Consider the following 17,868-nt stretch of genomic DNA (forward strand, 5'->3'; position numbering starts at 1 on the left):
AGTTTAACAAAACAGCTGCGGAATCACCAGATGGCTGCGGAATCGCTGAATGGCTGCGGAAAGTGCAGAGTGTAGAAAGTGCTGTGAAATGGAGTGGCTGTGTGCGTGGAAGAGAAAAAAATGTGCCCCTTCAAGACAACTAACACGGTTCAGCTCTGCCAAGCTTTGTTTGAGCTGCAATTAACTGATTTGACTTTCGCTTCAAATAAATCACTTGAGTTTGACGATTTTTCAGCAAAGCATGTGAGGTGTATGGTATGTAGCTCATTCATACTGATATTCTCCATATTTTTCAGTTTACTAGGCTTATGTAGCACACAAAATCACTGCCTAGTGAGTAACACAGATAGCCTATTATCTATGAGTGAATTCCTGATCATCAGTTTAAATGAATGCTATCAGTCAACGTATGGTGCTGTAGTAATGACTGAACCAAATATTGATGGGAGCTTAGGCTACGCTGTGCTGCATAATAGTTTTTTTTGTCAACATGCTGCACCAACATATATCAACGTAATGAACCATGCAATTTTAAGGCTTGCAACACATGAGTCAAACGTGTCCATTCAAACGCAAAATCATCCATTGCCTATGACAGAATCACAGCACACTCAGCATCATGATTTGGATGCATCGGTCACGTCTCAAGAGTATAACTATAATTAGGCTTTTAACAACAGCACATAGATAACTCCTATTTGGATTTCTCCTCCTCAGACACGCGGAGTTAGTTTAATTAATCAAACTATCAGTTAATAACTCACGTTTTTCTTCACGCGGCGGCAAAAAAGAGGCTCCAAAGAACCGAAGATTTCTCCCAGACCGCCACGAATTTTATCAAACGGTTTCTGGGTTATCTAATTAACCCACCTGGAAAAAAAACCCATGTTTTAGTTTTTTGAAATTCGTCTCTGTTTGGGAGAATCGAAGGTGTGAAGTTTGCCGTTTTTCTCTGAGTTAATTTTTTTCTGTTCTGCACTTTTGATGAATTGCTGCGTTCGGCTTTTTGGGAGAATAGGCTAAGACCAAGGCGCATATCCCTCATGAAGACTCAGCAACTGGATCTCAGTTATCTGCTTTCTAGTGTTGGACGACTCAAATGGAGCAGCACAAAGATACGACAACAAAACGTTCACACAAATGGGCCTGTTCTAGATGACATTTTGTTGGCGGATCCTCAGATTTCAGATGCATCGTCAAATCTTGGTTGTGAAGCTATATATCCACTAGGTTCATGGCCGTTGGAATTTCCTTTTTGATACGAGTCATGACTTTGTTGTTTTGGCTATAATGCTGGTATTAAAGGTGGTGTCTGTGGGAAAAAATTTAGCGCAGATTTCCAGCTAATGTTCAGACTACTCAAACTCTTTCTATTCCTTGGATTTTTCATACATAACCCAGCAAGCCCATGCATGATTGAAGAGAGTTTTGAGCCCAAATTGAAACCACACATGACAACAAAATCCACCACTGAATCCAAATGGACCAAAGCTTGATCAGGGAGGCAGATTTTTTTTTTTTTTTTTTTTGAAGCCACAATGAAAAATAGAAATGGAGACAGCCATAGATTGCTTTTCTCTTTTTTTCTTCTCTGAAATTGTAAAATTTTTATAAAAAGGATTAATGATTTTCAATTTCAGGCAGCAAATACTTCAAGAAAAACATGTTAAAAACAAGACTTTGACTGAGGTCCTAGGCTGGTTTTTCATCGATCTGAGCTGGGTGACTAGGATAGGATCCATGTCGGGACAATTCTGGAGATGCCCATGTGGTCGGTTTTTTCATTGGATGCCTGTAACCTGCTAAACCTTGAAACAGCTGTGGAATTGTCAGATGGCTGCGGAATCAGGGCAGTTTCTACAGCTAAGTGGCAAAACCTTATTTGAACAAGATACGGTGTTTTGAAGACCACTACAAAGCATAACCAGACAATTTTGGACAATTTGAACCTATCAAAGCACTTGAGTTTCATTTTTTCATTTTTTTTTTTTCATTTTTTTTTTTTATTGAATCAATTGAAGTGATGAAGTTTATTTTGTCTCCTATTATTTTATTTTTTTAACAATTCTTTTTCTGATCCTCCAGATCACACAGAGTGCAGGAGGAGAGCATACTCAAGAATTATTATTTTGTCTTTTTTTACTTAACAATCCTTTTTCTGATCCTCTAGATCACACAAAGTGCAGGAGGAGAGCATACTCAAGGATTATTAATTTTTTTTTTTCAGATGTAAGAAATAAGGTCTCCTAATTACACTTCCCCGGCAACGGCGCCAAAATGTTTAGTCAATTTAATGTCTTAAATTGCTCTACATAAATTATCAATCCGGGTATCGTAAACTGATGAAGTGTGGTGCACTATATGTGCTTAGTTAACCTCTTTCTTACTTCGTTGTTTTATAAAGTTATAATGTTCAACTCTTCCTAACCTTCTGCTTTCAACATATAGTACTATGTTAAGCACGATTAAGAAGTAGTCAGAAATAAGTCCAAAAAGTAATCAAGCTCTAAGGTGACAAGTAAGAAAAACCACTTTAAAGACTAGTTATAATGTTCAACTCTTCCTAACTCCCTGCTTCAACATATAGTACTATGTTAAACACGATTAAGAAGTAGTTAGAAATAAGTCTAGAAAGTAATCAAACTTTAAACTTGCAAAGAAAGAGCTTGAAAGAAATAACTTGAAATGAAACTAAAAGCAAAGAACTTGAAATGACTTGAAAGTAAATGACCACATTCTAATGGCATTAGTCACTACTCATATTGCTGCAAATAAAAGAAATAAGAAAATCACTTCAAGGACTGATGATAATGGTTATCTCTTCCTAACTCCCTGCTTCTATCACATAGTACTGTGTAAAACACGATTAGGAAGTAGCTAAAGACAAATCCAAGAAATGATAAAAACTCTAAATGACAAATTATAACACTACTATGCCTTTTCCATCATACTGCTTCCTACATACATGATTATGTGTAACAAGTGGAAAAAGAATTAGTGCTACAAGCCAAGACTACTTCAAAACAAGTTGCAATTCATTAGTATTCGGTTCTCTTAAAGATAAATAATTCATGATAAAGAGACCATAAATTAGTTAGCATACAACTTGTAAAACTAAACTAAAAGCTAATCTAGAAAACAGAATAAAAAGGGCAGCACTATGAATAAGACAACTGCAACTACCATTAGATATTAAAGCAAATACAACACACACAATCCCGGGAGAAAATAAAATGCAGTAATTCAAACTGTACAAGGCAGGGGCCCCCTACTACCTATGAAATCAAAGCAAAATTAAACACACTTGCATAAATTAAAATTGCATGAATGAAAATCTAATCTACCTTACATTCTACAAAGCAATATTTACAAAATGAAATCTAATCTACTTACATCCTAATATGCTCCATGACATCTACTTCACATCTCCTTCCATGTTGAGAACATCAAAGCTTTATTCAATTTCTTCAAAAGTGCAAAGTACAAAAGCTTTCAAAAGCCATGAGACTAACAAGCTAAAAGGACTAAGAAAAGACTAAAGGAAAGACTAAAGAGAGACTAACTAATGAAGGAGAGAGACCTCCTATTTATACAAAAAGATGAGAGTCATCTCATTAATGATAATCCATGAATCTCTCCCTCTACCTCTAGAGTCCTAATCAAAATAGGAACTGATAAGACACATGTCTTTTAGAGTTACAATACAATTAGGAGATGTGACACATAACCTCATGATCCCATGATTCTTTCCAACCAAATTCGAATTTGGCCTTAGAGTGCCACATAAGGGTCTTCTAGAAGTCTCCTTTCAACCTACACATGTCAACAAACTCAACCCATTTGTTAGGTATAAGCATATGCACATTATTTTCTAATGTTTAACCACAAATTCACTTAAAAGGCTTAGAAATAATAAATATTGGAAAAACATAAAGGTAGCCCAATGATAATGAAAGTGGGATGAATGTGGTGACATAGTAGTGAAATGGAGGTGATATAATGGACATAATAGTGAAAGTGTAATGGAAATGAATGACATTTTCAAGACTCAACAAGTCTTCTAACTCTCCTGCAGTTAGAGAGGGAAGCTGATAGTCACCAAAGAAGAGGGAAGGTTGATTTTTTAATGGTGCGGGGGTATTTGGAAAGAATTTCCCTAAAGTGTCTCTACTCCTACGAGGCATGAAAGAAAAATGTTTTTCCTTTTTATGAGTTTTTTTTCTAAACCAAATGTAAGACGGAAAGGAAATCAAGAGTAACATCTATCCAGAAAATGAAAAATAGAAATGAAAAGAAGAAATTACATTTACTAGAAACCTCCTCGGCAATGACACCAAAAAGTGATGAGCCTCAGTATTGCAGCAAGATTACTGCAACTCCTAGGGCTACGAGCTTTACTTTATCAACCCGGGGTTTTGTACAAACTTGGAGGTGATAGTGATATATACACAATAGATGCATCATCCTACTCATGTCACTTCTCAACTGGGGCACTTGAACATTAGGGTTCCAAACCATTCCTCTATTGAACTAAAGGGAGTTTGACAGCTAACAATGGAATGTAAAGCTATTTCTAGTCCAAAGAAGGTAAATTCTTATAAAACCAAGAAATGAAAGTTGCCAACTTGTAAATTCTATGAAATGACACCAATCACTTGCAGAAAGGAAATTATGCTAATATTGTACTTGATCACCTAGCTATCAGGGTTGCTTGAAAATGGAAGATTATGATATCATTTCATAATTCAAACATGCATGCATTAACTATCTCATTCACACTTGTAGAATAGATAAAGTTCTAATTACTAAACTTAGAAATAAAAGAGCTAATGCTATTTAATCATGCAGGAAGGAAAGAAGTGAGAGGACTGGTCTAGGTGCACTTTTGGTTATGGAGCCCAAGTTGAGGGGTTAACCTACACCTAAACTAGGATATACTATCATTTTTAGGTCAAAATAGGGTCAAAATAGGCTGCTACAGGATGTCCTTAACTGCTACAGGAAGTTGGCTGAGAGGTTTTGGAGGACAAGAATGGTGGAATGAAGTGTTGGAAATGTGCATGACAGTGGTGGAAGGTGTAGGGAAGGTGAACCTCACCCAAGGTCAAGCCTAACATGCCAAGAAGGTTGGATTTTCCTAAGATGGTTTGCTCATGGTGGTTGGAAAACAAAGGTTCAGAATATGGGTTGGCATGCCTCAAGAGAAGGTGAAGAAGACCTAGGTGGACTTGGTCAGAGGATTCCCTTCCTCCAGATCAATAATCCCTACAATAAAACCTGTCTCTCTTTGCATTTACAAATTATTTCATGTCAACATGGAAAATATGAGTTTTTTTTTTTTTTTTTTTTTTTTTTTTTTTTTTTTTTTTTTTTTTTTTTTTTCTGAAAATCTGATCTAACTATTGTTAAGGACTAGATCTGTGAAATGGACTACCTTCTAAGCTACAACAACCTCAAGAATAATAATAACAACTGCAAATATTTCCAAGGAATCATAAACAGATATCTAGCTAAGAATGAGACTTAACCTAGCCAATGAATAAAAGACAAACTTTGTTTTTGGGTTGTTAGAGTGGGGTCCCCTAATCATGGTCCCATAAGGAAGATGAGATAGAGGTCACTGTCACAATATTTCTTGATATATTTTCCTTCACTAGACTGTAATAGCAATCTACTCTTTAAGATAATGAAAGCATGGATAAGCAAAAACTTAATCAACCTTATAAGCTAAACAGAAACATAAATAAATTTAGCAGTTAATCAACATTCTAAGCTAATAATACAGATACAAAAGAGAGGAACTTCTGCTGCTAGGGTTGGCCCCTAACCCAAGAGATTTAGCCCTCCAACTCAACTCAGTGATGGATCAAAACAGAATTTCTCATTATCATAAAAATGTCAAATACATCATAACAATAGCAGTCAAATCTACTTCAACTCAATGGACTCTTGGCTACAGCAAAAATTTGAATCCTAATGAGTCCCTTAGCTTGCTTATTTATAAAAAACTGGAGCTACCAACAGCTCCCTAACTTGAGAATAAATTTTCCTTGACTAGCACTAACTTGGCTGTCAATGAACTCAGCTTGCTTGGCTGCCAGTGGCAATGAGCTGATGAGATAGAGGGGGGCAATCTTCAAATGATTTGAGGAGTTAAGGAGGGAGATCACTTCCTAGAATCTCTTGCTTCCCTACTTCGAGTCCCTACATTCAAGTCATCTCAAAACTGCTCCAATTTTCTACATTCAACACACATTAAGCCATATGACATAGTAAGTCACTTTTACTCTTCTCACTAAGCAAAATATAACAAAATCTATAAATAAGTGTGAGAAAATACAATTTAATAAGTTGGAGAGTTGCATTGTGACCCATATAGTTTATCTATTCATGAGCATAATCAACTTTATCTACATTCTTCCATGGTATCAAGGGTAATATAACATATATCTTGTTATCCCCACGTTTGTGAAGTTTTTTGTTCAACGTCTTGATACAGAAGACCCCGTGGAGATTTTATAGAAAAAGTAGGTTATGTGTTTTATTCACTATCACATGAACATGATGCCTCAATTAAAAAAATATATATTTGGATCATCAAATGGCTTTGGATGGGTTCTCACTCATGGGGATTTTTCTTTCGTAGGGCCTCCCCCTCCTCTGAAACCTTGCCATGAAATGATCACCATCAATTTGACTCTTTTGATGTGAACAACTAGACTCATTCATACTTTTTCCTCTAAAATTTTGTGAAGAGTCACAATACGCACAAGTATATTGGATAGATGTAGGTATTAGGGCCATGGAACATGGTACCCCTCTCTCAATAACCCTACTAACAAGTTGGTGGAACCCTTATTACATTGGAACCATACTTTGGATATCTAGAATCACATGATTTGATGTATTGCTTAATTTTAAACACGAGGAAGAATATTATAAACCTTATATGATGTTGCAACATTATAAACTTTAATTTACATTGTCACATTTCTGGTTTCCCTTAAGGGAAGTTTTATTTACTCGGTACATGCCTTAAAGTATGGATTTGACTAGTTTCAATCCCATTTCATTTCCTATGTGAGCATCACCAATGTAATGAGTGCTAATTGAACTATTCAAACAATGAGAAATTAGTTAATTGCAACTAATATTTATGATTACAGGTCATAATGACTTACCCTTTAAAGATAATCTCATAAATGACATTTCATAAAATTAAATTATTGAAATCCCTCGATGTTGAAATAAAAGATTGAAGTGAACTAACTTAGTAGTTCATAGGGCACAATACTTGCGAAGATTTTTGCAAATGGGATAGAGACATAAGTGGGGTTGATTATAGGGAAAGCTACATAGCTAAGCTAAGTTGAGCTAGATCAGTCTTGGAATAGGTGACCTCTCAATAGGTTTTAAATATCAACGATAAAGCTTGAGAAGTGTCAATTGATGCTATGTGATTCATTTTATCATTTAAAGTTCTTGGTAATTGTTCAGTATGCTTAGCTAATTTTATTGTCGGAGCTCCCATTGTGATGCATTCCAAATATTAAAAATTGAGATAGGTAATCCTCATGCCAAGACTTAAAAGAACATGCCTTAGTTCCATGCTTGAATAAGCCACAATTGGATTTCCAAGCACATAAACATGGCCATATTTGTAAATTTTTTGCTACTCACATTGTCCGCATGGGGCCAATGAAATTTTCCATATGTAACACTCGATCATATCAACAACCCCTTAAAAAAACTTCTCAACTTTCAAACGAAAAAGAGAGCATTGTCTAGTCTAAATTTATATACAAAACATGTCAAAAAACAACTAAAAATGTGTGAATCCTTGGTTTCTAATATTCCAATTGTTATATCTCTTGCATATGAAGGATAAATGATGTTCCATAAGAAGTAGTGCATAGAAAACACAAAGGGTGTTTTGAGGACTAGTTGCATGATACTTTTTGATGCCTTTTTTATGTACTCTATAAAGCATATTGTAAAAATTTTCATCTTGGGGAGACCTTCTTAATGTTATGATTTTGAAAATTTGGAGGTCAAAATTAAATTATGTCAACTCCATGATGCTCCATGATCCTTAAAATATATCTAGGCTAATGCCTACCTTCAAATATGTCATTCTTTTTTCTATTTATTTGCTAGCTTGTTCACGACTTGTGAGACTGACATTTGGCTAAGAAACCATGAGTTATGGGAATCTAAGACATCAAAATCATAGAGGGATTCCACTCGACCTAGACCACACCAACCCTTAACAACTCTAGCCTTTTTTGTACCCATGAGGATTTGAACTAGCAACCTTCACACAAGGAGTGCGTTAGAAAAACACCCTTCATTCATTGTTCTAGTCCCATGTGTTTCAAATAGGTCATTCTATCATGATGCATAGTTTGGTTTAAAGCAGTTCCCACTATGTTTTCATATTGTAGTTTTAAATTAGATTTGGTCAACTCCAAAATGATCGACAACTTTAAATTATTTGCTTAAGTCATTCATTGTACCTAAATTCTTCATTTGACCTAAAAAAACAATTTCCTTCTACATAGTTTCATATCTCTGATCCATTTCCCATACTTATATATGTTATTTCATATGAAAATTTTAGTGGCTAAATTTATCCATGGTCTCAAATTCCATGTTTTTTGCCCAAAATAATTCAAATATTTCCATTTTTTATAAAAGTGATTCACCTAAACTCTATAAAACAAAATTATTGAATAACGAAAATTTTATAGAAATATATAAAATCTTTAAAAATTTAAATATTTTTATAAAAATATAGCTAAATATTTTAAAGTTTGTATACCAAAGATTAATTAGACTAGTCAAAATTTCTGCATTGAATTTGATTATACATTTAAATTTAATGTATAACCAATTTAATTAATTTTTCTATTTTGTACAACTAATTAATAGTATTATTTCCTTCTTATTTATTTTCCTTTGACTTGATTGATGTTTTATTTGATTATCTCTTCCATTAATTTGGATTAGGTTGTTTTCTTTTTTTACTGAAGCAGGAGTCGTGCCTTCTATTCATATTAACCAAAAAGGATTAATTACATAAATTACAACCACCCCTAAGGAATCGGGGGACATTGAATTAACTGTCCCTCCCAGGGAATGGGCCAGAGAGCCCAAGGCTAAACAGTTGAGCCATGGGCTCCCACCCCTACGTCCTCCAAAAAACAGATGCAATTTGATCCGTCACAAAGGAGCGAAACAAGGCATACAAGTTGGAACTAGAACCGGACCCGAAAAAGAATTAAAAACCAAACTAATCAGATTTCGGGTCCAAAAAGTGGCATAAATATAGCGTATGTGGTCCGCCTGAAATTCATTACTACCTGCCATGAAGCTAAAAAAGCACGGACGATAACAATAAGGCGTAACTCTGACCCGGACCCACCAACATGCAAAATGATCCTGGGCCGTTGATCCGCCTTGCAAGATCCAATGGTTGAAGAATATATCGGATGGAAAAGAAGCCTGGAGAATACCCGCCCGATGAGGGCGGTATTCTCTCTCCTACTAGAGCCACGTGTTGCATGTTGAGTGGCATCGGGCTCAAATCTTTGAAACCACTTTCTAGAGTTGAGAGCTTTCGATAAGCCAAAAACCACCGTGAGGGCGGTATTGAAACTAAAGGTAGTAATGAGGAAGGTTTCGAGTCCGCTGAGGAAGCAAAGACTCTGGCCTGAACCCATCATTCTGCAATTTGAATCTCCACCCTTGATCCTCAGCCGTTTGATCCAACGGATGAGAGGAGCGATTCCCGCCATTCGAGCATCCAAAAACATGTAGACCAACCCCGTCAGTTCATTGTATCCATTGCCAATAGTTATATACCTATGGTGGGGTGTTGCTATTCCTTCTGACTGGAGACTATTCACCCCCTCTTCCCGTCGAGTAAAACTAAGTTGATCTGAGTTAGGAGAAAGTTTTGAAAGAATCCTTAATCTGCAGATCATCTCCCACCCAAGAACTCTGTGTCTGAGTTGTTCTGGACTGATAAAGCTAACAAAGGCCTGCGTGCCATTTTCAAAATTACCTCTGGAAAACCCCTTCATGTTGATTGTGTATCTACAAACCCAACCTCTGCTACTGCTGACCTTCTCTCTTCTGATGTATCTCTCGGTCCTCATTTGCCTGGTTAAGACAGTCATCCCTCAATCTACCCCGAGGAACCTCTTGCCATCTATACTTATTACTGCTTTTGGTGTAGAGTGCACCTTTGTTGGCAAGTATGTCCACCAATTTATTGGCCGTCCTGTGCACATGTGTGAAGCTTAAGGTTCTCATGTTTTGCAGGTAGAGATGGATTCTTTGATAAACCTGCAGAAACCTCCAGTGTCTTGAGACCTTTTCTGCAGCCGAACCACAACAGATTCTGTTGAACAAATTGATGATCATCTCAGAATCTGCTTCAATTATAATATTCTGAAGATTATCGTACTTCAGGATTTCTAAATATTTCTCTAATGCCATTAGCTCCGCCATATTGTTTGTGGCTCTTCCCAAATTGAAATGAAAAATGTATTGTATGCAACCCTTTTCATCCCTTATTACACCACCATAACCAGCCATACCCGGATTTCCTTTTGAGGCCCCATCTATGTTACATTTCATAAATCCCTAAGGGGGAGGATGCCAGAAATCTTTATCAGTGACCAGTTGCTTTACCACCCTGTTCTTGCCCTGAGGAATAAGCCCTTGCATACCCAACTGAAGAAGTATCTACACATCAACATTTGAAGGGAGAGTTGTAGGGGGTGTTTGCATTAAAATTCCAACCGTCTCCTTGAGCTGTCTTAAAATTTGTTCCATGATGTTCTGGGAGGAACTTTTTTTACTTTTGAAAATTCTACTGTTGTGTTATTTCCATACGTCCCATATTAGGAAGCTTGGAGTTAAAGCCCAAGCTTTGTTTATCGTTTCATAATCAGAGAAGTTCCTCCTCCAGTTGCTTAGGGTATTGGTAATGCTTCCTCGGTCCCTGTCTTTTTGTCTGAATATTAAGGCAATACCATCCCACAACACGGAGGTAAATATGTAGGTGTTCAGAAGGTGCTCCATTGTTTCCTCTTGTGATTCACATAGCTGGCATCTGGATGGGCCCAAAACGCCCCTTTTCCGGATATTCTCCCAGGTCAGAATTTTCTTATGATCAGCTACATGAACAATTTGGTTTTCATCCATCCTTGGTTCTTCCAGAGATTCTTCCATACCCAATCCGGTTTTGTGGAATCAAGCTTAAGGGCTATGAATTTTGCCTCTTTAAGGTTAAAGGTGCCTTCATTGTTATCTCCCCATCTGATTTGATCAGGATCAGCTGATATCATTATCTTTCCTTGATCCAGAATGGCCATTAGAGCATCAGCCTTTGCTTTCAAGTGGTTATCATCCCTGTAATCCATTTTCTTCTAGGTTCTCCATTTTCCTTTGCTGTTTGTCTGATCCCAAAAGTCATTTACCAGGAGTAACCCTTTGTTATCAGTATCATTTTTGAGATCCACAAAGTCCTCTCTTAACATCTTTGGTTCCTGTTGCCATTTATCCTCCCAAAACCATGCCAGGTCTCCTGCTCTAATCTCCCAGAAGCTATTCTTTTGAACTATGTCTCTATTTTCCCAAGCTTTATTCCAGATGTGGGAGCCTTTTATGATGCCAGACATTCTTATGTGGTCCTTGTTTTGCCAATTGCTTGCATATTTCTGGTTCCAAATTTGAGCCCAAGGAGCATCTGAATCTTTTATCCATCTCCACCATAATTTTTCCCCCAAAACTTTATTTAGCACTTCAGGATCATCCAGTCCTAAACCTCCATGGTTTTTAGGTTTACAAATCTTTTCCCAAGCAACCAAGGCCCATTTCTTCTTTTCTTCTCCTTTACCCCAAAGGAAATCTCTTTGGATATTTCTGCATTGTTGCATAACTCCTTTTGGAGCTAGAAGGGCTGAAAACATGAAGATGGGGATTGTTTGCAGGACAGCTTTTGTAAGCACCAATCGGCCCACCAAGTTCAAAGATCTGTTAGTCCATATTCGCGTCTTGTCCTGCAGCTTATTAATCACAGACTCCCAAACAGTCTTGTTCAGAGGTATGTCAGTGAGTGGTACACTCAAATATTTGGAAGGTAGCATTTCTCTTTGAAAGCCTAGAATTCTGGAGATATTTCGTTGAATAACAATGTTAGTATTGAAAAAGAAAATCTTTGATTTGGAGAGACTCACCTCTGTGCATGCCGCCATAGTGAAGTCACTCAGGATTTGTTTGTAAGCAAGCGATTCTTTGACCATGGGAATGCTCTGTAGCATGGTATCATCTACAAATTGTTGATGGGTCAAAGCCTACCCGTTCCCGGAAAGTTTGAGACCCTGGATCTTACCTGCTTCTTTAGCGGACTTTATGGCTCGACCTAGTCCTTCCATCATAAGAATAAAGAGAAAGGGGGATAGAGGATCTCCCTGCCTGAGGCCTCTTGAAGGTTTAAAGGTCTTAGATGGAGAACCATTTACCAGAATTGAAAAACTAGAGGAAGTCACCAGGGCCATTACCCATCTTACCCAGTTGTGGTCAAATCCAAAAGCTAGCAGGACCTTCCTGATGTAGGTCCAATTTAACTTATCATACGCCTTTTCTAGGTCCAATTGCATAATCATTCCTTCCTGCCTTTTACTCATCAATGAGTGAACCACCTCATGTGCTTGAATGATATTATTGAGAATTTTTCTGCCCTCCACATATCCCTTCTGCTCCACCGAAATCAGAGTAGGAAGAGGGGGTTTGAGTCTGTTGGCAATAATTTTCGATATTATCTTATATACCACATTGCATAAAGCTATAGGCCTAAATAATTCTGGTGTCATAGCATTGTCCTATTTAGGAATCAAGGGGATGAAGGATGTATTGAGCGCCTTCAATATCATTCTATTCTTCCGAGAGTCCTCCACCACATTCAAAATATCTTGCTTGACAATACTCCAGCATGCTTTAAAGAAATCTACATTGAAGCCATCCGGGCCTCGTGCTTTTCCATTCTGCATTTCTTTGATGACCTCACTAACCTCCTCTTCATTCACCGACATATTAAGATTATAATTATCTTCTCTTATTACTAGCATAGGGATGTGCTTTGTGAAGTCCCTGATGAATTGTGATCTATCGAAGAGAGGTTCCTCTGCTATGCTTTGAAAATGCTGAACCAACACAGTTTCTATTTCGTTATGGGTATTGAGATGATGGCCTTTGGAGTCCTTTATTGTGGAGATTCTGTTGTGAGACTTGTGTTCCATTGGAGATTTGTGGAAAAACCTTGTGTTTCTTTCCCCTTCTTTTAGCCATTGTACTCTTGATTTTTGTCTCCAAAATATTTCCTCTTGTTTGCATAAGTCCTCCCAATCTTGTTGATGCTTGTTGGCTTGTTCATTTCTTTCCCCATCAAAGCCATTTGTGATAAGGGTTTGATTAATTTCCTGCATTTTTCTTTCAACAAATTTTTTCGCTTCAAAAATATTACCAAACTCATTCTTATTCTAATCTTTGAGCCTGAGTTTGATATACTTCAATCTTTTGTGTAATAGAAACATCCTTGTTCCTTGGATCTGCATATCTTCTTTCCACCATTTTTCAATGTTGCTAATAAATTCTGGATGGGTGAGCCAGATGTTTTCAAACCTAAAAGGTCTATTCTTTGGGGTTCCAATGCCGGTCGCCTCAAATTGAACAGGCCAATGGTCCGAGCCACCAAAGGGGAGAATTCTCACTGTCATATCAAGGCCTGTGAGCATGAGGTCCTTTGAGATAATGAATCTGTCCAACTTTGAGGCTACTTGAGCCTCTCCTCCTCTTTTGTTGTTCCAGGTAAAGAGGCCATTATTTGTAACTGTGTCAACCAGCTTCATGATGTCTATAAAATTCTTAAATGCTATAGAGTCTCTGCTTAGCGTTATGGTCCCACCTTTTTTTTTCTGATAGAGATTTAATCATGTTAAAGTCCCCGCCCAGAATCCATGGTATTCCCGAATGTCTAACTCTTAAATCCTCTAGAGAAGTGAGTATTCTGAGTTTGTCATCAGGTCTCTAAGGGCCATAAACATTTGTGATTAAATAAGTCTCCTTGTCTGCCATAGGCTGAATAACCACTGATAAATAATTCCTAGATGCTTCAGCATCCACTATGCCAATCTTTTGAGGGTTCCAAAGTGTTAGAATACCTCCTGCTGTTTTGTCTGCCTTGACTTCTAGAAATTCATATCTCTTGAGCCATTTATTGTGTGTTTCTCTTATTTTTTGAATTGAACATTTAGTTTCCTGGATGAAAATCATATATGGAGTTTCTTGTTTCATTCTATTGTTAAGATTCCTTTGCTTCCTTTTACTCCCTAGACCTCTAATATTCCAAGATGTGAGCTTCATTAAGAAAGATTTGTAAAGGAGTAGCTAGTTAGATCTTTCATCTTACCTAAATCTATCATCAGTTTTCCACATTCTATCAGTAACTCATTTTGTTTCTTTCTGCCCCTTTTCCTTCCTGGGTTTCTGGGAGCAAGTCCTGATGTGGTTTTCAAGGTTTTCACCCCTTCGTTGTCCTGTCTTTCGAGGTTTCTTTTCCCTCTCATCCCTTTAGCCTGAGTTCTCCACAGAAACAGCTGCTGCACTCTATTAAACTCATCTTGAGGTAATGAATCCATACCTTCCATGGTCCCCTGTTTCAGGAATCTTTCCAGATCTAGATGTTCTCTTTCGAGAATATCCTGCAATTCATGATCCTCCATTTCCACCTCACTCGGGGTCATTTCTTGGTCCATTTCAAGTTCCATGTTGCTCAGCATAGTCTCATTTAGCTGGTTATTGTCCTGTGTCTTCTCCCTGTTTTCTTCCTTTTCCTTCTCCCCTGGGCTGTCCTCTATGGCCTGATTTGCCTCTATTACCTCTTCCTCTTCTTCTAGTATCTTGTACCTATTCTGACTTGCCTGTTTTTCCTCGGTGTGGTTTTTCTTTTGCAACCTTTTCCCTCCTTTACCTCTATTTCCCACTTTATGAAAGCTTTAAGTATCTTTCCCTATTGTAACTTTAATTCTGCTCTTTGTATAGTTGAGAGGGCAGTCTCTGAATAAATGCCCATGTTCATGGAATTTGCGACATCTAAAAGGAACATGTTCATAATCCACTGTTTGCACCCATTCTTCATCAAAATCTTCCAGGATCACCTCATCCGGTAGAGCTCCAGAGAGATCCATCTCCACACATATACGGGCAAAGGAGGTGTACTTTCCCATTCTCGTTGCCTCAGATATTTTAACAAAACGCCCTAATTTATTTCCTATTGCTGATAAAGATTCTGGTTGCCAGTAATCTAGAGGTAAGGAGTAGAGTCTTACCCAAACCGGGACCGAGGTGAAGGTCTCGCGCTTCGGGACAAAATTCATCATCCAAGGCCGCATATAGAGGCCTGTAGCTGCATAGAAGTAGGGCCCTCCTTCAAACACCATGTCTTTATCCTCGATGTTAGTAAAGACTACAGTAAAGAAACCCTTTGACCCAAGATGTAGGTCTATATCCCCTTTAGGTTTCCAATGATATTTAATCCATGCCTGTAGCGCCTTCTCTGTGGGCCATAACCCCATGAATTTACAAATGATGGCATAAGTACTCATGTGATCCCTATGCGCCTGCAGTGCTAGATCACTTAACACCACTCTGGGTGTGACAACGGTCTTAGGCTTACATGGACCATTTTGTTTTTTGTTTTCTGCTTGCTGTTTTTTGTCCTCTTCTTCTTTATCTTTTTTTCCATCTCCCTCCCTCCTATTATTCTGCTTCTGTGTATCATCGTTGTCCTGTTTCCCTCCTCCTGAGAGACCTTTATCAACCTCCAACATTTTCTTTCCTCGGTTGGAGACTACCTGACTGTAGGAGGGAGTTGAGCTCCCCCCCTTACGCCCCTCCATGGCGTTCAACACCTGATTAATTTTGTAAACCCTAGCTCTTACGAGTCGTCGACTGTTCCTCTCGTCCACTTTGATTAATGTCAAATGCTTATAATATGATTTAAAATCAATGGATTAGGTTATTTTCATTTTAAGGGTCATGTTAGTTATTTATTATCATAATTTCTTTCTCTTTTTTCCGAATAACTATTAAGCTAAAAATAATATATTAATAAACAATTAAAATTAAAATAAGATTTGATTATTCTTTATGAGAAAAAAGTTTTTCGCCGTAAATCACATGATAAATCATTTGTCCAAGCGTTTAGAATCAACCAGTTTAATTATTCTTATTACATTTAATTTATTGTATAACCAATTTAATTGTTTTTTCTTTTTATAACTAATTCATAAAAGTAATTCCTTCTAATTTATATATTTTTTCCTTTTGGTTCAATTGTTGTTTTATTACTTCTTCCTTAGGTTAAACTAAGGTCATGTTAGTTAAATATTATTATATAATGTGTTTATTTTTTAATTCAGTTTATTTATTCAGTTAAAAATAAATAAATAATAATAATAATAATAATAATAAAAAATTAATATTTTGTTTTTTTCTCATCGAGTCAAAATTAGTTGTTTTTAGTTGTTTTCCCATAACTGTTTTTAGCCGTTTTCCCATAGACGTTAGAAGGTCTTGACTCTTTATTTAACTTACTCCTATGATCTGATTTTTTATCTGGACCTGATAATGAACCACACTGGTTGGTTCGAAACACGTCAACCTAAATCTACAATATAATTTCTTCCGAAATTATTTTCAAATGAAAATATAAATCAGAAAACTTGAATTTGAAAATAATTGAGCATCATGTTATATTTGTTTATTTGTCGAAATATCGAGTTATTTATTTTCATAGAGGGGCAAGAAACTCGGAGTGTACATATAGTTTACACATGACGACGTTAATTATAATTAGTAATTCTTTTTATAGCCGTCCTCAAATTTGGTAAATTATATTTTAATAAATATAGAGAAGAGTGAAAATTTCTTGAAAAAATAACAATCCTAACTAAATATTTTGATTTTTTGCTGTTTTATTTTATTTTTCGATATAGATATAAACTGTGTATCCGAAGGAAACATGATTATTTAACTATGTATAAGCTAAAGCATGTTTAACAACTGTGTCAAAACTTAAATGCTAAAATATTCGGAGCTTGGCATATCTGTGGATTAATGGGTGCAAGGATGACGCGACATTTCTGTCGATTAATGCGTGCAAGGTGTTGGTGGTGCAGGGAAGACTTTTGAAACTTTGGATCCTCGAACAGGAGATTTGATAACACGTGTCGCAGAGGAAAGGGGTCGGTTTCTGAACAAGTACGCAGATTTGGTATAGCAGCATATAGATGAACTAGCTGCTCTTGAAACTCTAGATAATGGAAAACCACTGACCCTTGCTCGTGCAGTCGATTTGCCGGGGTGGGAGTTGTCTATAACGCCACTTTTTGAAAGTCTTTTCGGCGGATTTTTCCGGTCGAAATCAGGCAGGAATTATTGGAATCACAAGTTTGATAGCTAGTTTCTGCACAATGAAAGCGTTCCAAGGGTTTTTCAGGGTGCTGAATCCAAATATGCAGTTAAAAAACCATTTTAACTGCAAGAAATCAAGATTTGACCTCAATTTCTTCGCCGGATTCCGTCACCGGAATCTTCAAAAAATCGCATTATAGACAACTCCGCCGGGGTGTATTGAGACTGTCAGATACTATGCAGGTACTGAACAGTCAATACTCCATGATACCTGTGCTTAAAATAGCTCCCATTAAGGAATTTTGACTCTTATATGTATCTTGTGGTAGGTATAAGATTGAAAATTCCTATTATATTTTATATCTTGTGGTAGGTGTCAAGGAG

General features: G+C 37.0%; 1 protein-coding gene across 1 annotated transcript in view; it reads left to right on the plus strand.

The window, feature by feature from the left end:
* The window catches only part of LOC149205746 (aldehyde dehydrogenase family 2 member C4-like), a 117,996-nt gene that overhangs the window by 83,878 nt on the left and 16,250 nt on the right, over nt 1-17,868 (plus strand). The window contains exon 6 of the mRNA XM_089397493.1: nt 17,685-17,727. Within this exon, the coding sequence (XP_089253619.1) occupies nt 17,685-17,727 (43 nt within the window). The remainder of the gene's footprint in view (nt 1-17,684; nt 17,728-17,868) is intronic.

Source organism: Pinus tabuliformis, chromosome 1_2 (assembly GCF_031772625.1).
Source record: "Pinus tabuliformis cultivar Carrire ecotype Pingquan chromosome 1_2, CPIR1, whole genome shotgun sequence".
Classification (NCBI taxonomy): Eukaryota; Viridiplantae; Streptophyta; class Pinopsida; order Pinales; family Pinaceae; genus Pinus; species Pinus tabuliformis.